General features: G+C 44.8%; 11 protein-coding genes across 11 annotated transcripts; 7 read left to right on the top strand and 4 right to left on the bottom strand.

Moving 5' to 3' along the window:
• Positions 1-336: 336 nt before the first annotated feature.
• Positions 337-1340, top strand: N7495_004415 (uncharacterized protein; the record flags this gene model as incomplete). The annotated part of the gene is made up of 3 exons (XM_057207066.1): positions 337-374; positions 447-986; positions 1043-1340. 3 exons carry the CDS (start codon positions 337-339, stop codon positions 1338-1340), a joined length of 876 nt encoding a protein of 291 aa, XP_057064746.1.
• Positions 1341-1355: 15 nt separating this feature from the next.
• On the top strand, positions 1356-2519 carry N7495_004414 (uncharacterized protein; the record flags this gene model as incomplete). Its single annotated transcript, XM_057207065.1, has 1 exon — positions 1356-2519. The coding sequence occupies one exon, from the start codon at positions 1356-1358 to the stop codon at positions 2517-2519; it is 1164 nt and encodes a 387-aa protein (XP_057064745.1).
• Positions 2520-2802: 283 nt separating this feature from the next.
• On the top strand, positions 2803-3201 carry N7495_004413 (uncharacterized protein; the record flags this gene model as incomplete). Its single annotated transcript, XM_057207064.1, has 1 exon — positions 2803-3201. The coding sequence occupies one exon, from the start codon at positions 2803-2805 to the stop codon at positions 3199-3201; it is 399 nt and encodes a 132-aa protein (XP_057064744.1).
• Positions 3202-3280: 79 nt separating this feature from the next.
• N7495_004412 (NADH-ubiquinone oxidoreductase 51 kDa subunit) lies at positions 3281-4432 on the top strand (the record flags this gene model as incomplete). Its single annotated transcript, XM_057207063.1, has 1 exon — positions 3281-4432. One exon carries the CDS (start codon positions 3281-3283, stop codon positions 4430-4432), a length of 1152 nt encoding a protein of 383 aa, XP_057064743.1.
• A 2453-nt stretch (positions 4433-6885) lies between these two features.
• On the top strand, positions 6886-8412 carry N7495_004411 (uncharacterized protein; the record flags this gene model as incomplete). Its single annotated transcript, XM_057207062.1, has 1 exon — positions 6886-8412. One exon carries the CDS (start codon positions 6886-6888, stop codon positions 8410-8412), a length of 1527 nt encoding a protein of 508 aa, XP_057064742.1.
• A 1124-nt stretch (positions 8413-9536) lies between these two features.
• On the top strand, positions 9537-10457 carry N7495_004410 (SDR family oxidoreductase; the record flags this gene model as incomplete). The annotated part of the gene is made up of 2 exons (XM_057207061.1): positions 9537-10230; positions 10288-10457. 2 exons carry the CDS (start codon positions 9537-9539, stop codon positions 10455-10457), a joined length of 864 nt encoding a protein of 287 aa, XP_057064741.1.
• Positions 10458-11143: 686 nt separating this feature from the next.
• N7495_004409 (alpha/beta hydrolase) lies at positions 11144-11957 on the bottom strand (the record flags this gene model as incomplete). The annotated part of the gene is made up of 2 exons (XM_057207060.1): positions 11144-11482; positions 11544-11957. The coding sequence occupies 2 exons, from the start codon at positions 11955-11957 to the stop codon at positions 11144-11146; spliced, it is 753 nt and encodes a 250-aa protein (XP_057064740.1).
• A 666-nt stretch (positions 11958-12623) lies between these two features.
• N7495_004408 (uncharacterized protein) lies at positions 12624-13583 on the bottom strand (the record flags this gene model as incomplete). Its single annotated transcript, XM_057207059.1, has 1 exon — positions 12624-13583. The coding sequence occupies one exon, from the start codon at positions 13581-13583 to the stop codon at positions 12624-12626; it is 960 nt and encodes a 319-aa protein (XP_057064739.1).
• Positions 13584-15405: 1822 nt separating this feature from the next.
• Positions 15406-15819, top strand: N7495_004407 (uncharacterized protein; the record flags this gene model as incomplete). The annotated part of the gene is made up of 1 exon (XM_057207058.1): positions 15406-15819. One exon carries the CDS (start codon positions 15406-15408, stop codon positions 15817-15819), a length of 414 nt encoding a protein of 137 aa, XP_057064738.1.
• A 569-nt stretch (positions 15820-16388) lies between these two features.
• Positions 16389-16806, bottom strand: N7495_004406 (uncharacterized protein; the record flags this gene model as incomplete). The annotated part of the gene is given in 4 exon segments (XM_057207057.1): positions 16389-16553; positions 16566-16630; positions 16655-16721; positions 16801-16806. 4 exon segments carry the CDS (start codon positions 16804-16806, stop codon positions 16389-16391), a joined length of 303 nt encoding a protein of 100 aa, XP_057064737.1.
• Positions 16807-16932: 126 nt separating this feature from the next.
• N7495_004405 (putative oxidoreductase) lies at positions 16933-17168 on the bottom strand (the record flags this gene model as incomplete). Its single annotated transcript, XM_057207056.1, is given in 2 exon segments — positions 16933-17001; positions 17016-17168. The coding sequence occupies 2 exon segments, from the start codon at positions 17166-17168 to the stop codon at positions 16933-16935; spliced, it is 222 nt and encodes a 73-aa protein (XP_057064736.1).
• Between the last annotated feature and the right edge of the window lie 1801 nt (positions 17169-18969).

Here is an 18969-nt window from a genome sequence, read left to right as displayed (position 1 = left end):
TACGAGACGTCTAGAGAATGACCTCCAACTTACGATCTAACTGCAACCTTTTATCCTGTATATCTACCGGTATTTTTGCAAACATATCGAGGTTTATATCTCCATATACTTACTCTGTGTCGCCAATAAACTCTCGATGTCAGAATAAAAGTGGGCCATCCCGCCGAATCTTCAGCGGATCAACGGCCTTTATTAATTGATATTTTCCACCAACCTCGGGATTCTGGGTCAGAACTTTGAGATCGCCTAGGTATCTCCAATCCGAGAAGATATTGAAGTCATCAGTTCACTAAAAAAGATAAGCTATGTCTTCTGTTACAGAGTAGGTCAACATCCATGGATTGTGGTACCGAATGCCCCGCAAGCATTCCAACGTTTTAATATATCGACAACATTATCCTTTTATCACTTCCAGAGGTCTAACGGCAACACAGAAAAACGGATAGCCACTCTCTAGAAGCCCACAAAGCTCTAGTAGACTGGGTCATCAGCCATGGAGGCTCAATCGACGAAAGCGTCCGCGTAGCCCAGGATGCCTCACGAGGAGTGCATATCCAAGTGAAAGCCGATTGGCCAACACCTGTCTCCAAAGAGACACGAGTGATAAATACACCAATTACTGTGACAATGTCCTACTATAATGCAATCAACCACAGGTCCGCCAAGGGATCATTTCCAAACCGTGGTGTAGATCTTCCTCGCGCGTTCATTGACGCTGTTGGGCCCGAAGAGACGGCGGCGTTCTTCCTTATGGGCCAATTTCTGCTTGGGGAGCAGGGATTTTGGTTTCCGTATTTGCGAACTTTGCCGCAGCCGGGGCAATTGACGACGCCTTTGTTCTTTGGGGAAGAGGATGTGGACTGGATTCAGGGTACAGGGATCCCTGATGCGTCTGTGTTTAGATTTCAGGTCTGGGATGAAAAGTATGAGTCTTCCATGACTAAATTGGAGGAATTGGGCTTTGGAAATCTGGAACCGTTTACATGGTAAGTTGAGGCTTGACTGCGTTTCTCGGTCCATACTAATCTGTTGGCTTTATTAGGGACTTGTATCTTTGGGCTTCGACTATTATTACCTCGAGAGCTTTCTCATCAAAGGTTTTAGGTAGTGTCATTGATGAGTCTGATTCTCTAGATGGAGTGTCTGTTTTGTTGCCAGTCATCGATCTTCCTAACCACCGCCCACTGGCAAAGGTCGAATGGCGGGCAGGCGAGAAAGATGTCGGGATGATTGTGCTAGAGGAAGTTGCACCCGGCCAAGAGCTCTCCAACAACTATGGACCTCGTAACAATGAGCAATGTCTGTGGTATCGCGTTCCAACTATTTATACCCAGCACTAACATTATCTAGTGCTTATGAACTATGGATTTTGCATCCCCAACAACCCCACCGACTATCGCGTTGTTAAGCTAGGAGTCAAGTCTGACAGCCCACTCGGCCAGGCTAAAGCTCGTCAAATTGAGCTGTTTCCAGAGGCAGCCAAAAACACTGATGATCACTACTACATCTTTAACTTGTTTTATCCACTGCTGGATCCAAATGGCCCCATGGAACACTCGATTATTTCGCCAGCTTTGTTCAATGCTTTGACAGTGATGGAGGCAAATGAACGTGAGCGCAAGAAGATTGAAATCACTGACTCAAGTATCTCTATCCAGAAAGGCTATGGCAATAACCGTAGTACTCTCGCAGCATTGGCCCAAGTCTGTCTGGAACTCATGTCTCACATTAATCAGCTCCAGGTCACGGGCAGGGATCTACAGTCGCAACCAGGAAACTTGAAGCAAAGCTTTGCACAGATATACCGGAACAGTCTGTCCACAATAGACAAGACTGCTTTGATTATCGCGACTTGGGCTATGACACGGGCTCGAGAACAGGAGCGCAGCGAAAGTCGGGATGATACGGAGGCTTTACTGAATGAGTACTTGACCAAGATCCCGGCTGGCTATTTCTCTGATGAGACTCTGGCCCAGATCCGCACGCATGTATTAGAAAGACAGTCCATTATTCCAAAGAATGGTGAACTGTTCAGACTGCAGGAACTTTTTACGTTGCTACCGACAGAGCTTAGAGGTCCGGCCCAAAAATACTTGGCTCGCTTGTTGACGCCGCTAGAACTCGGCCCTGATTTCCTGTTTGCTCTTGTGATCTGTTTCTTTGTTGCTACTGCTCATACAACCGAACTGCGGTCGAAACTTCCATCGCGTCTAACACGATGGATGGACTTTTTAGTTGAGGAATACTCGCTCGAGGTTGGAAATGTACCGGAATCCCCGGCGAGGCAAGCTTTGAGACAGCTGTCCAATGGCAGACAGGAAATTATTGCAGCTGGTGCCGATGATGGAGTTACCTGGCTCACTTTCAACAGCGAATGGCTTGATGTACAATGGCTGCAATGGGCATGTTCAGTGGCAGAGGGAGAGCGGGTGCTGATTCCCTTCGACCCACTCCAAGTGCTGGTGAACGATGAACCGGCAATGGTGAAACAGGCAGTCTTGTATGTACCGCAAGAGTAACTGGAAGGAAATCTCATCATTTGAATTCCCTCAAGCCCATAGTTCATCGTAATTTTCAAATATACAAATATAAAAGAAGAAATATACAACGACTGCATCATTGGTCAGATCTAAAGAGCTACTTATGTCATCAAGGTCACATGACCTCCAGCCAACCACATCGCATGTAAAGGCGGATCGTTCAGCAAAGCGCAGGAATTGCCAATTGACAAGTGCCCGCGAAGCTCCCCCTTCCCTTCCTTTCATGACCGTTTGACTGCAACACGCATTGCCATCCGCCATCATGATATCCAGAGCGGCGGCTCCCTCCACCTCATCCCTCTCCCACTTCACAACCCGCGCCCTGCGCACCCAGGGGACGACCGCCCGCTCCTTCGCGACGGTGCAAGAGGCTCCTCCCGTCCGACACTATGGCGGGCTCAAGGACCAGGACCGCATCTTCACCAACCTTTACGCCCACCATGGCACAGACCTTAAGTCAGCAATGAAGTATGGTGATTGGTACCGGACAAAGGATATTGTGTTGAAGGGTGATGACTGGGTGGGTGTTCAATTGCTCCGGACTCGGCGGAACCGTGGGGACAACTTCTTTACTGACGCTTTCTTAAACAACAGCTCATTTCCGAACTTAAGGCCTCTGGCCTACGTGGTCGTGGTGGTGCCGGTTTCCCCTCCGGATTGAAATATGTAAGTTCTCAATGGCAATTGATGATGGGCCCTGCAAGCTCCTTCTGACCAATTGCTTCTTCATTTAGTCGTTCATGAACACCAAGGACTGGCAAAAGGACCCCCGTCCTCGCTATCTCGTTATTAACGCTGATGAGGGTGAGCCCGGTACCTGTAAAGACCGTGAAATTATGCGCAAGGACCCCCAGAAGCTTGTTGAGGGTTGCTTGGTCGTCGGTCGTGCGATGAACGCCAACGCCGCCTACATCTACATCCGTGGAGAGTTTTACGAAGAGGCCACCGTCCTCCAGAAGGCCATCGATGAGGCCTACGCCGCCGGCCTCATTGGAAAGAACGCCGCCGGCACCGGTTACGATTTCGATATCTTCATCCACCGCGGAATGGGTGCTTACGTTTGTGGAGAGGAGACCTCGCTGATCGAGTCTATTGAGGGTAAGGCTGGCAAGCCCCGTCTCAAGCCCCCCTTCCCCGCTGCCGTCGGTCTGTTCGGTTGCCCCAGTACTGTCACCAACGTCGAGACCGTCGCCGTTGTCCCAACCATCATGCGCCGTGGCGCCAGCTGGTTCTCGTCTTTCGGCCGCGAGCGTAACGCCGGTACTAAGCTGTACTGTATCTCCGGCCACGTCAACAACCCCTGCACTGTCGAGGAGGAGATGTCCATTCCCCTACGCGAATTGATCGACAAGCACTGCGGTGGTGTCCGTGGCGGCTGGGACAACCTCCTGGGAGTTATCCCCGGTGGTTCATCCACTCCAGTTATTCCCAAACATGTTGCCGACAACCAGCTTATGGACTATGATGCTCTTAAGGATTCCCAGACTGGTCTGGGTACCGCGGCCGTTATTGTTATGGACAAGTCCACTGACATTATTCGCGCTATCACCCGCCTGTCGGCCTTCTACAGACACGAGTCTTGTGGTCAGTGCACCCCCTGCCGTGAGGGAAGCAAGTGGACTTTGCAGATGATGCAGCGTATGTCGACCGGTAACGCTCGCGAGCGTGAGATCGACATGCTCCAGGAGTTGACCAAGCAGGTTGAGGGACACACTATTTGCGCTCTGGGCGAGGCCTTCGCCTGGCCTATCCAGGGTCTGATCCGTCACTTCCGTCCTGAGATGGAGGCACGTATCGCAGAGTACCAGAAGGAGATCGGCGGCGAAGTATTTGCTGGTGGCTGGAAGCCAGACAGCCGTGCCGAGGGCAAGATGATCTCCCCTGCCATGTAAAAAATCCCTTGCTATAAACCCTCATCTATTTCTTTTTTTTACACCTTCCAACCCCCTTCATAACCCCTCGACACTCCAAAGCGGGCGCAGGATACAGATCGCTCTACAAACTAGATTTCAAGTCTCTAGATTTCTCTTGAGCTGACCAGTAATGTTTTGGTCTCTCTCTCCGCCCCAGATGTCATAGGGGGGTTGTCTCTATATTTTCCTATATCTCTTGTTCCTATCCCTTTTCTGTCGCGTCTAGGTTCTTTCCTTTCATGTACAGTCGGTAGCAAATTGATGCATTTCATGTCTTCAAGACAGTGTTTCACACGGTCTTATACTAGCTAAACGATACTGTTGGCGCATAATAAGCCAGTCTTTCAACTACACAACACCCCGAATCCAAGATAGAAGAGGTCTCGCTCAAGCTTCAGCTCGTAGATGACAACATTGCATTCCGCACGCGATCAAGTTTGCAAACAAGGTAATAGACAAACCAACGGCCAGGTGCACACCAACAAACCAATATCCTCATCCCCGCCACCACATGCTAAGTAGCATGCTGGTGATGGTGAGGCTGCCCAGAAGATTGAACTCTTTCTGGAAAGAGATTGCCCAGAAAGCGATGGAATAGGACCAGAAACACAGGGCTTGGAATCCAGGACATGAAAAGCCGTGCCGTTGATCCTGTCATATGATCTCAAAGAATGAGGAGCTTCAAAACTTTCCAAGATAAAACTGCGATTACAACATCTAGAGATATTCCATTCTTCTACCGACGGAATCTCCCTCATTCCCACTGCTATCGTAACTTGAACCCTCTTTGTTTACGGATTTCTTTCTCATACTGTTTTATCAATGCGCTATCTTCTATTTCGCACCCATTCGCAGGTGGGTACATCAAAGTACCTACCTAATCTTTGCTTCGACCATGATCGTCTTGGCTGCTTTCACGGCTCCGGCCGCAGTTCTCCTATAAAAATTCTCTCGGCGGGTCTTCGATCTGACTGGGGTCTAGCAGACGTCGCTATTCAGTCAGTCTAAAGTGGGAGCCCGTTGCCGTCAATGACGAAGATTGGATGGTGGAATGGTTTGAGAGGTGGACCTTTCGAAGTGCAAATCTGTCGAGCTTGCTTGCGGACTAGGATGATGCACTCTAGGATGATGCACTTGTAGATGTGGAGCAGCTAATATTTGAGAAGGGCCTGCTTTCGGATGTCATCTCTCATGCCGGTTAGGTAGCTAAAGAGATTCAGATCTTCGTAAGTGGCTGCAACAGTTGTTCGGGTACGACTGTTAGAAGTCGGCAAGATCAACTGTTCCAAATCCTTAAACACATCCACTAGATCTTGGATGCGGCGAACGCATCAAATTTAGTCACATAGAGAATGGACATTGTATCGCTCGCTATTAAGATAGTAGAGTTAGCCGATAGAAGATTCTTGTCTCTTGAGATCCGGCTGATAATAAATTCCATTCAGGAATCAACGACGAGGGATGAGGATATGACCGAGGAAAAGAAGAAGTTTGGGTTCAAGAGTTGGAAAAGGCTCGAGAAATTCTGTCACTGGCTCAAGTTCTTCAAACCCATTCCCATATTCGGTAATGGAAAGTTAGAAATCAGGCATAGATATTCATCTGTCGTAACTGGTGATGGCATTTGACTCCCGCAGTAAGGAAATGAGATTATCGATGTATTTCCAGCCTTCGCTAAGAGCTTGAGGTCCTGGGTTCCCTCTTGGCTCCTGTTCATCACGCTCTAATCGCTTGCGCTCTTGCTCTGCCTTCTCCCTCAATCTCTTGTTTTTGCACGTCAAATACTCCCGCTAAATCTGGGAGTGGATGTCAGGGTGCACTGGGCAGGACTCGGTGTACCCGAGAGCAATTAGCTGAATCTCGGTCAGCTTGCAGAAAAAGGATCCAGCTCCATAAAGTCAATACCATTCTCAAAGTGGAGAAACCGGTAACCCACACCTTTCAAGATGGAAAAGTATTGGGTAGAGGAACTTAAATAGCCCCTGATGATGGGATTATCAGCTTTGAAGGACTACTTATAGGAGTCACTTCCAACGTTCCAATTTATGGATGTCGATGTCATAGACACTGGACAAATATAGCATAACTATACAACTTTGAAAGTAAAAGTGAGAGTCAAAGTAATTTTAGAAGGTTGATTGGACTGATGAAGACTATTCCAACTATACATGTTAACGGGTGAATCTAGTAACAAATCTGACCGGATGAATCATGCTTCATCATGCTTCATCAAGTTTCAAAGAGTCATCATCACTAAGCTAAGCCTCATAACTAATTAGGGCTTCAACTTCAATGTGACTCAGAATAAGCAGTGGGGCCTTATCGATAAGGAGCCAAAACTAGTACAGTCATCATTATTATTTTGTCCATTTAAGAACCTTGGAATATCCAAACATCTAAACATTCTGAGCCCTTGGATTCCTTCAAAGGTTATGCCCAAAAAGCACAGAAACCCCTTTTTAACAAGACCGAGTGGTTCAGCCCACCACTCACTCACGTCGAACCATGGGGAGTCCAGCTACACCTCTGAAACTCGCTCGGTCAACGATCTAATCACCCATCTACGCCGCACTCAAATAACCAGTTCACCTGAACATCAGAATTCCCATTCTAGTAGTTTCAACGCTACTCGGTCTCTTCCGCCAGCGTTGCGCAATGTTCTAGAGCTTCCAGAGACACTCCCACCTCGGCCACGCGATGCGCGGCGCACACAAATCGGCGGGCGGCCGAGGCGTCCACCCCCGGGCCCACCACCTCCAGATAGCTGGGGTGTAAGGGCCTCTGAAAATGTATTAACGCAACCAGAGTTGGAAGAAGGGAAAGTCATTTATCGGCTTGATCGTCTTCCCGGATGCGCATTCCCGGGGGAACAAAGTATCTTACATCAAATTCTCAAGTCCATGTCCAAGAACTGGGCGTTCCATCTGGAATATGATGGAAATTTCTTGTCTCAGATTCCAGTCCATATAAAGGTTTTACTGCTCAGCTATATCGCCGCTTATGGCATCGAGCAGAACCTGAAAGACCGCATGGTCGGATTAAAACCACTATTCCTCAGTGAGGCTGAAATGAATGCAATGAACGCGGAAGATGAAGATGAAGTTGATGAGCCCGACGAGGCTGCTGTCAAAAGCTTCAAAAAGAACAAGCCCGACGATTCTATCATGCGGTTAGATTTGGGTCATGCAATTGGATACTGGATATCTATCAAGCAGCTTACCAACGAGCTTTTGATCTCGAACAAAACAGAGAATTTAGAAGATGAACCCCCAAGCTCTTGGGATGAAAGTCTCTATGAGGAAAGGATTCCCAAGTCCATCCGTCCACGACTCCGCTTCAAAAACATCCGCTACCTCTCCCTGGCGCATCCCAATTCGCTTAACGCAAACTGGAAATCTCTCCTCCATATAATGCCCCACTTATCAACAATTACCCATCTATCTCTTGCCTGGTGGCCCACTCCAAATCGCCATGGCTCTACTAGAAAGCCTCAGACTGAGAACGAATGGGCCGAAGCAGCAAGTACTCTCCGCCTGCTCTCTCGTGTCACTTACTGCCTGAAATGGCTCGACCTTGAAGGCTGTTCGTCCTGGTTTTCCGCTCTTACTTGGTCGGGATCTGGTTCGAATGGCGCTAGTTACCCTCGCGGATCTTGTGGCCCGGAGTGGAACGGGTCGTGGAGAGATATTGATACTATAAATCTCTCTCCTGGCTGGGAACCATGGAGCTTTACGGATATTATGTCTGGTACTGATGGTGATATCTTAACTCGCAATCCCAGCACACTTTCTCGTGCGCTGGATCGGGCGGGCTTGAAGGATGACGATGATCGTCAAAGGGCTGAAATGGAGATAGCAAGCTTGCGTGAGGTGCATAATCGCGCAGAGTCTGTGGCTCGAGAAATCAATCAGATTCGAAAGGAAGATAAAGGGAAGTGGATGCGGCTTGTTTTGAATTAGAGCGTTGATTTTAATTTTTTTTATGACCGGAATGCTGCATTGGATGGGCGCATAAGCATAAAATTGTATATAGGAGCCGCTGCTTTTATGAACTTCCACTGTTCTTCATTCTTTACCAAATTGCCTACGTATTATCTCAGTGCCGGATATAGCATGACAGTGGAGGTACCCCAGTATGATCAACCATTTCTAGTGGTGCCCAGGATCCATTATATAACCGTGAACCTGTCCATCGCTGCCCAGATACCCCCCACTGTAATAGGATAAAAACAGCTTTCGTTCAAGCTTATATGTATCGAAAACATGAATGATCTATTTCCTCATTCTGATAGCTTGGCAAATTTCAATTGATCCGTAAGTAAAAGGAGTGTATTATTGACGAAAGAAAGGTTGAAGATACGTAGAGATTCTCTGCAAGTTTGAATGATTTATTGTGCAATATGCACTATACTGTCACAAGCAGTCCAATAGTCGAGAGGAATAGACCTGGGCTAATAGGACTCTCTCATAAAGATATTTGCATCTTTATGAAAATTCTGCGCTGCAGCATTTTATTTGTTTGGTCATTCTCGTCGCGTTCCTACCGACTGCGCTGCGCACGTTCGGTTGCTTTCTGCTCGGCCTTGTCACTGTCATGCTGACTAAATTGTGTCCACTCAATCCTTCTTTTGTTGCCTCGTCGCGTTCCTGTTGAAAACGTTGTGTCCATTCAGTTCTTCTTTTCTCCGCCTCGTCGATTTTTCACTCTGTATTTCCTATTGGAGTGAGACAACTAAGAGACACTCCGAAATTCGATTATTCATCACCCCGAGCCTTAAATGCTTCTTAACGCTCCATCGATCCACAGGTTCAGGTGTGATTATTAAACTGAATAGACCCCACCTCATGTACGAACTTCGATGTATGAGTGATCACAACTCATATTAGCAATCAGAAAATCGCTCATCGCATCCAATCATCACCATGTACCATAGAAGTTGTTCCCAACAGTTGAGATTTAGCTCACTAGACTAATAATATAAGTTTGAGAACAAGCCCGAAAATACCACCTACCATCTCTCCTGAAAGCTTGAAGCCATTTTCAAGGTTTTGTTGTAGTAAATCGCCTCATCGGGAGCTTCATAATGCCTCCATTCCCGTCGCCCACCACGACATGGCACACGGACACATATCCTGCCATTGGCCCACGGAGACCTGAGGCATCTATGGTGGGACGAACAATTGTTGTCACAGGTGGAGGGGAAGGTATCGGCGCATCCATTGCACGCTCATTTGCCAAGGCGGGTGCATATAGTATCGTCCTGATAGGACGGAGGAGTCAACTCTTGGAGGAAAACAAGACCCAAATTCTTGCAATTTCCAGCAAAATTAAAGTTTTGACTCTCGTGGCTGATATTAGCAGCGAGGATGATGTCAGTAGAGCATTCAAGACTATCAAGACGACAGTTGGAAGCCCCGATGTTCTTGTCAGCAATGCCGCATACTTTGCTGGTGCATCACCGATGCTTGAAGAGTCAATGGAACAGTTTGTTTCTGCTGTAGATATCAATATCAAGGGGTCATTCTTCGTGCTCAGGGCCTTTATGAGTGTCGCAAGCTCATCTCCAACTATTATCAATATCACAAGCGCCATTGCACATATGCCTTCGGCTTTCTTCCCTGGATTTTCGGCATATGCTTCTACAAAGATAGCCAGCTTGAGGATCTTCGACTATGCGCAAAGCGAAAACCCTGACTTGCATGTCGTTCACATTCATCCAGGGCAGGTCATGACTTCCATGTCGAAGAAGCTGGGCAGAGAAATCTCAATTGATACCGGTATGTAAATTTTAACCAAGGTTATGAGAAGGAGTGAGGAAGACTAACCCTTATTAGTGGATCTACCGGCAGACTTTTCGGTCTGGGCAGCTAGCCCAGAAGCCAAGTTTTTGAAGGGTAAGGTAGTGTGGGCAAATTGGGATGTGGACGAGTTGAAGGCAAGAGCAGAGGAAATTGCTAGTAGCAGCCTGTTTACTGTGGCTATTGAAGGTTGGCCGTTTTCTTGATCTTGATATCTTGTCACGAGACAACCTTGGAAATAGACAGGATTTTCCAATACACGCTAATTGAATGGATGTTCTGATTTATTAGTATATAAACACCTGTGCCTAGATAGTAACATCTATATGGATGGGAATGCGTGTAAAAGGTTTGATTGCTCCGAAGCTATATTAGAGACAACTCTTTTATATTAGTGTGACTCTCTAGGAAACAATAATGATTGTCCTGCGGAACTACACAAAATTGTAGCACTGTGGCTTTCTTTCCTTGAGTAAAGCTGCTATAGCATTTTTTGAAAACTTACTAGCTCAAGGCACTAGCACCGAGTTTCAACAAACATCTAGCCCACTTCATGTAGCGACCCCTATTAAATCCAATCCGATTAAAAGGCCTTTTTAGTCACAAGAAGTGCATCAGCATTATTTTCGATTACTTCAGCCTTCAAGGAGAAAATTATCTAGATAGGCATAACAGGGTACACATGCCCACAGTTCTGACATAAATATCTAGCTGTGTGGTGTGCGATACAGTTAATAGTTCAGATGTTATACAGATTGTGTTGATAAAGACTGGGATCAAGACCGACATATACAACATCAAGGAATGGATTTTAAATTGCAAGTAATGTACTTCAAAGTTCCAAAGATCCAGGATTGCACATTGTACCTATGTATGCTCCCGCAAACTACTTCTACATCTTCTCCTGCCCTTCCTTCGCCGCCTGCTCAAGCGCCTCCACCACCTTGTCTGGGGCACTTAAAAACGCTGAATGCGATGCATCAATATGAAACTTACCCGGTTCACCAAGGATTGCTGCACAACTCTCTTGCAATAACAGAGGAAGCGCGTTGTCTTTATCGCAAAATATGTAAAAGGATGGTATGTCGTGCCATGACTCGTAGGTTATGGGTTCAATAAAACATCTTAAGGGTTGGGGTTGTAGCTTCAAGATGGCGGTTTTCTGTGCCTCGGGGGTCATGTCGTTGTAGAAAATATCCTCTTGGTAGGCAGAGTCGACATAACCATCATCCTATATTTATATTGAATGAGTGATATATCTCCTGGTTATCAGACAAAAATAGTGTACTGACATTGTGTACCATCCAAGGGAGCCAGTTTCCAATTAGATCCAGGCCAGACTGGCCCTTCTTAAATACAAAAGCAGCCAACCAGACCACCATTATGACACCGCCGGATAAACCAGACTGCGCTCTCATCGCCCAACCGAGGCCTTCAACGGCACATGGGCTGACAGCTCCTCCATAAGAATGCCCAACAATGATGACTTGGCGACCCTTATTCACTAAATCATAGACGATGCCTCGGGTATATCCAACATCAGCGTAGAGACCAGTCTGATTGTCAGGAGAACCAACAGATGGAGTTGCAATGGGCACTGATTCAAAGCCGCGCTTTGCAAGAAGATCGCGAACGGCATCAAAGACATCAGGAGTATGCCATGCACCAGGCACGAAGACGAAGAGAGGCTGATTCATAACTGACATTGCGATAGAATTGCAGTGCTGCAGATTGATTTTATTTCTCCGTAAGGACAACCAAAGGCCTCAAGGATCCAACATAATAACTAATTAAACTAATTCCGCTCTAGGCAGCCCCAGAGATCCCACGTTATCACCTGGTCCTGTGAGACAATTTAGGTATCACTCATCAAGGGGGCTTTAGCTCACTCATCAACCTGCACGTGATAAACTCATAATAATCAGAGCAAGTACTACGCTAATCAGATAGCTGCTTTTTAATTAGCTTATTAAATTTGAACTTAACTAGTGAGTTATAATCCTAAAAGGTTGTAATTAAAAGGTTGCCCTTTTTCGACGCATGTCACTTACGAAAATGGCCACAACTTCTGTTCTTCAAGCAGACCGAAAATTGTGTGTTGAGGGTAGAATTTCAAATTCTTGATGTCTAAATAACCCAAATTGGGTTAAAAATCCAATATCTCCGGTCAGTTTCTTCATCAACGTTTGACAAATGTAGAATGATGATGCAACTCTGGAACTGGATAGAATAGGGAAATGATATTTTTTAAAGATAGTTGAGAGATAAAGAAGAAAAAAGAGAACTAAATAGTTGAGATTTATCTACTCTATTGAGTAATGTCTCAACCAGCAGTATTTCATATGCAGAATCGTAGTTCAAATCCAATATAATTACAGACCAACTAAGACTGCAATGATACTCTCTGACATGAACCCTGTAATAAAACACAAAGCCCGCTTCTGGCCATCTGTAGGCTTAATTAGGACCAAAATAGTAGCACTAGCAATGTGAATCCTTGATCCATCATCCTCAAAAAGCAATTTCTTATCACAACCGGTCCATTTCTGTTTCTTTGGACGAGTATACCACACCTGGCTTGAGCCAAGTTTATTACTGTGCCTCTCACTTTTTGCATAAAAAGCCCTTGTAACACCAGCAACGACAAATCCACTAGCATCATCTTCCTCAGTTGAGTACGGGTCTATATAATAGCTTGGATTGTTAGTGACGGTATAGAAGTTGATCGTGTCCTCAATATAAATAGTGGTATTGCCCTGCCTTTGAGAAATGTGCAGCTGACCACCCATAGCACTCGAAATCACAAGTTCTTTCGGTTTGCGACCTTGACTGAGACCGTTATTGTTCCAAAGTCCAGTCAGCGCAACAGGAGCCTCTAGACTGGCTGCTGCATCCGCTGATTCCAGATCTGTGATCTCGATGTGGACAATGTTGGACCATCTAGCAAAAGGCCACATACCTTCAACAAAACGCATGGCTCCATCACCATAAAAATTATCGTTCGTAACATAGAACGAATGTAGGCTCACAACATGGATTTCATTTGGTGTATTTATAAGTGGATGCAGAATTGACCGGACATGATTTATATATTTCGAATGGAGGACGTAGTTGAATTGCTTCATCTGAGAGCGACCCCTTGCAATCTTCTCTGAACTTGGATGTTCGGCAACCTCAAAGTATTCAGGGTTGGGCAAGTGGTTAATGGCAAATATATAGACATAGTCTTCCTGAACGGGGTCCTGGATAACGTTGATACCATGTGTCACAAATGAACCTTCAAAGTTCTCGAATGTCAGCCGAGTGGATTTCAGGGTATATGGAGATTGCATGAGTTGAATGATCGTAATTTTTATATTAATCATGATATCCAGTATGACATAATACCTCCGGATCAATGATATGAATCTATCCACGAGTTGGGGCCTGCGGCTTCAGGCGTCCTATTGCTGGAAACCACCCTAAGCGAGTATCATTGGTACCTCGCATGCAGTGAATAGTAAATTTGCAGGACGGAAATAGTGTAAATCTTCGCATTGAACAGTATCTTCCACACGGAATGGACCTCGACCTTCAGCTAAAATTGTTGGAATTGGGGTATAAAAAGCACCTAAAGTTGTTGAAATATGAACAACAGTGGGAAACAATAAAGCCACAAAAATGGCAAGAAATGTGAGAATAGATCAGCTGAACATTGGGAATAAAACTGCTAATGTTTTGAATACCAAGTTTAGAAATAAGAGTATTTCTCCTGGTATTGTTCTTTATGAGAGTTGAGACTACAAGACCAACAGTAATGATGAAATCTTGGATTTCATGGCCCGAAAATAAAATTAGAACAAGGCGCCTTGACGTCTATATGATCAGTAATCATTTGCGTTTTACTTGTCAGATCAATCGGTCCGTCATCACTGCCCGTGAACGTTGATAAATCATAATTTCAGAAATCTTCCCATAAGAACCGTCATGACTCATAGACCCTAAAATTAGATGTTTGATAACGGATATAAAGATTAACTGTATGATATTTAACTGTTATGTAGTACTAGTGACTAAGTCTAGAATTTTGATGAGTGATACTGATCTTACCAGTCACCTCAGTATGCAGCGCTCAAGTGAAATCGCCCAAGCCACGAATATAATATGACAGAGTTGCCGAGAATAAATCCAGTCTTTATTCTACTAACTTTTATTCTCTTTCAATACTATCAAGTTATATGCAGCAATGAAAAAAACAATTCTTGTCATTGGTGGGACTGGTGCCCAGGGAACTGCAGTCACTAAGGCACTTCTGGAAGCAAAAGAGCCGTTCAGGGTCAAAATATTGACGAGAAGGCCGAATGATCATGTTTCTACTGAGATATTTGCTGCATATGATGGTGTGGAGTTTGTTGAAGGTAAAGAAATGATTTTTTTTGTGATGAACATTCAGCTCAAATCATGACTAGGCTCTTTCATGGAAATAGCTACGGTCAAGTCTGCATTACAGGGCTGCTACGGTGTTTACGTGAATACAGATAGTAGGTGCTTTCTTATGATGATCTACCTCAAAAACTGTCCTCAGCTTCGATGGTACATGGAGCCGTGCCTAATTAAAAGCTTTGAAATAGGCTTCACTGTGAAGGAGGGAGATGAGATGTGGGCTGCGATTCGTATTTTCGAGACCGCTAAAACTGTTTCCAATTTGAGACATTTCGTTTGGAGTGGTTTAGACTACTACTTGAAGGTATTATCAAATATCTTTTCACTTTATCAATGTTATCTAACGCTTTGTCAGATGGGAGGCTATGATCCCAAATACGCTTGTTTTCATGTGAAGTTCGTCCAGCCTATTCAAAAAGACTGCTATATGCTAATTTACTGATAAACTAACTTCATATCACTAATCAGTGCTAAAGCTAGAGTGAATGACTGGCTGAAAAGCCAAGAATCTTCTCACGAGGATCATAGTCTTGCATGGACTATCTTGAACACTGGACCTTATATGGAGATGCTATACGGTCAGTTGAAAAATCTCAAAGATCATTTGAAGCAAAAGACTAAATCACGGTCTTCTGTGCTACAGGTGGGAGCTTTATCCCTCAAATCCAACCTGATGGTTCTCGTGTCTTTTCTCTACCTCTGGGTAAAGGAAGTCTTCCTCTGATATCACTTATGGATTTGGGTGTTTTCGCTCGTATAATCTTTGAAGACCGCGAGAAATGGTCAGGTCAAATTCTTGGTGTTACCTCCCAGTTTGTCACAGGTGACGAGATTGCCAAAACCTTGACTAAGGTAACGGGCATACCAGCTAAATATGTAGCTTGTACTGGAGAGGAGTGGGTGTCTCGGATTCCTTGGGCATCTAAACCTGTTGCATCGACTGATCCAAACGGCCCCACTAACAGGGATAACTGGCTTATGTGGTGGCGAGCATATGAGGATGATCTACTTATTTCGGAGAGAAATATGGAAGAGTTGAAAAAGATTCATCCTGGTCTAAGAAGCTTGGAAATGTGGATCAAGGAGACCAAGTATAATGGGGACGTTAGACCGCTGTTGAAAGGGCATCGATATATACAGGACTAGGAATATCCACTCGGCTTCAAACAAAACTGAACCAGACCGATAATACAGCAGAATTTTGACTATCGTGGATCACCAAATACATTCATTACAGCCACATCTAATGAAGATTCGTCCTCTGGTAGACACTCATTTTTTCTCGGCCAATATGGCTATAGAATAGATTTCCAAAACTATGGATACTGTCAAGGCATTCTAGGCTCTCTTTTTTCAGATTTTCATTTCTTTCCAAGATTATCCTGAATTCCTTCCCCATAGACTTAGAATCGTCTAGAATCTGATGGAAAAGACTTTTGGTAATCTCTGTGTTATGCCGTACTCCTTACAAATGGGTTAGGTCTGGCCGTGGCACCTAAATAAAGTCTACTCTGTTTGAATATAGAAAGCAATCCTGAAAATACTGCTGAGGTTTGCGTCCGCTAACTCATCCCTTTTGCCTTCTCAACCCTTACCTTCCTATGATCAACCTCGAAAGCTATTTCCATGGCGGATCTACTCAGCCTCTTCTCCTTTCAGCTTGAAGACGTAAGTCAAACCCCGTTTAACCTGATTTTTGTAGCTCAAAAAATGCATCACATCACTTCCTCAGTCGTCTTTGCGTCGATCCTGAACTCTTTAGTTGGCTGAAGTCCATCATTAGGTAGGAGTCCTTTGGCGACTGCCTTAGGGAAAGATTCAGCCACAATAGTCGTCGCGTCCTGCCACACAGTGCCGGCTTCGTAACCTGAATTACTAAGCTAGCTTCCAACAGGGACTCTACAATTGAGTGCTTTGACATGCATGAGTGCCACATCATCCACATAGACGCTAGCACCTGGAAGCTAATCTGGAGACTTACCTCCAAAGACGGACCCAGTAGTGACTGCACTCTTACCCACAGTGATATCCTTCAAGTCTTTTACGAGCTCGTTTTTGCCAATCACGAAAGAAGGTGGGTGTTGGTTATATTAAAATGGGGGTTCTAATCTCGGACAAAGGACTCACTTGCATGGAGAGCAGCGGCTTTACTAGCGTTTTACGCATGAGATACAGATAAATATGAGCCAGATTTTGGTGGAGCCCTAGGTATATGGCCAAAAACCACATCAATGGGAACCTCCTCATCGAAAAATGCTTCTAAGGAACCATTGTGACAATAGAAGAGGTGATAACAACATGTTTGATGGTAGGAGAACCCATTGCAACCTGCAAATTTTGACTGAACCAGCAACAGCAGGCTCGATGAGTGCTATGTTATTATCAGTTGGTTTAACATTTCCTTTCAGGACGATGGGAGAAGCAATGTGAAGATTGTAAGCGGCTCCCTTGACTGCTTCATTAAAAGCCCCATCCACCAAAAGGGTTGGAACCATAACGAAAGAAAGATAGCCATGAATCTTAAGAGCTCTGCTAGGGGGTGCAAGAAGAATTCATTGTTTTTTTTTTTTGACTCGGATCGAACGGCTGCTCGAACGCGGTAGCCAGCTTATAGAGCCACGACAGGGGTCTTGAAGCCAACATGGCCAGTGCCGCCAGTGATCAGAACGAGGCCAAGAGAAACATTAAAAGAGTATAATGATGAGAAACTCAGTAATTGAGGATTTGAAGTGAAGTCTGGAAGAAAAGACTGATAGCAGTTGAATGTTAATAAAGAAAGAATAGGAATCTGGACACTTTAATACATTTCTCTCTAACTATTCTAAATCGAGATACATAATTCGATGGATTGAGAAGGAATCTTGAAAGCTGAGAATGGTTTGAAAATACAAGGGGTCCAACCGATAACAACTTGATCTCACTTGCGTATCTAGTAATTTCGCATACCCAGTACTGTAGATGCATTTTTATGATGATTTATCTTCCAAAATGCCAAGATGTACGGAATCCGATGGAGGCAACCGCGACAAAACCCCTAAAACAGTAAACAGAATACGTATTTTACACCCGGCAGAATGTTTTATTACTGTCCGAATATGGGAAGTCGGAATCATCCTTTCTGATTGGATGATTCCACCAGCGACTCCCATTGGACGTAGCCTCCCAAATAAGTGGGGCAGAGGTCTTCTTTAGTTTCAGTTAGCAGTAATAGAATCTACACTTCACATCATCTCTACAACTGCAGTTCTTACGAATACACGTGTAAAGGAAGTCACCCATATCTTACGACAATTACCTGTATCGCTCTATCATCGCAAATGTCAATTGAAATTGACTAAGTCCAACTTCAATACTCCAACTTAATACAATCTACAACTCTAACTCTACTACAATTTACACCATTGAAGTAATAAGGTAAAATAAAATATTCAACTGCATTGATGAGAGCACTTTTAAAGCAAATACTTAAAAAAACGCATGAAAACCAATATCACTCGATTCTTCTTCGAATTTGTAAGGGTTTGAGTCCAATGCGGTTGGGCTACCATAAACAAGAGAAGAACTATTATGAGAAGGCTACCAGAGGACGGAGGTGTGGGTGTGGTATCCCATAGGGCTCAACTCCACTAAGGTAAATTGGGGACAAGAACAACTCTTGAACTCCTTCAAGAGTCCAAAGACCTCAGAGAGTTAAATACATCAGGAAGTGGCAAATCTCTAACTAGCTTATCCGGGGAACCCCTGCTTCCCTGACAGCTGGTTCAGCCAGCTTATGTAGAGAGTCCATTGCCTCTCTCAGCCTTCTTGCAACCCACGCCGTTACAATATATGTGCATGATGTCGATAACTGTCCCCACTATAACTCGATTCGTTGGTTTTCAGTGCTTTTACCAAAGAAATGGCAATCCTGTAGTTTCTAAGGTCTTGAACTTGGTGTATTTAGAGCCTCAGCTATAGCTATAGCTACTCTTGGGTGTTGTTGTGGCAGAAGATTTGGAACCTGGGAAACTAGATTAGCTTGAGGCACTGGTTTTTGAAGCAGAATTGGCTCGACTAGAATGTCTGGTTCTCCTGACTGGCGTAGAAGAGAATGCGCATCGGCTAGTATCATGGTTTTAAAGCCAAGATCAGACTATAAACAACATGGTAGAACACCACTTTCAGAGATATAGTGTAGATATTGAGATAATACACTAACTACAGTTTTTATACTGATTCCAATATATATCCAGGTCACAAATCGAGTGTAACCATCAATATCTACATATATCTCAAATCCAAACTGTGCAAGCTTCA

The sequence above is a fragment of the Penicillium taxi genome (assembly GCF_028828555.1).
Source record: "Penicillium taxi strain IBT 34144 chromosome Unknown utg000003l_segment0_segment0, whole genome shotgun sequence".
In the NCBI taxonomy this organism is placed as follows: Eukaryota; Fungi; Ascomycota; class Eurotiomycetes; order Eurotiales; family Aspergillaceae; genus Penicillium; species Penicillium taxi.
The sequence above is the reverse complement of the archived record's forward strand: the minus strand, read 5'-3'. Positions and strand labels throughout refer to the sequence as shown.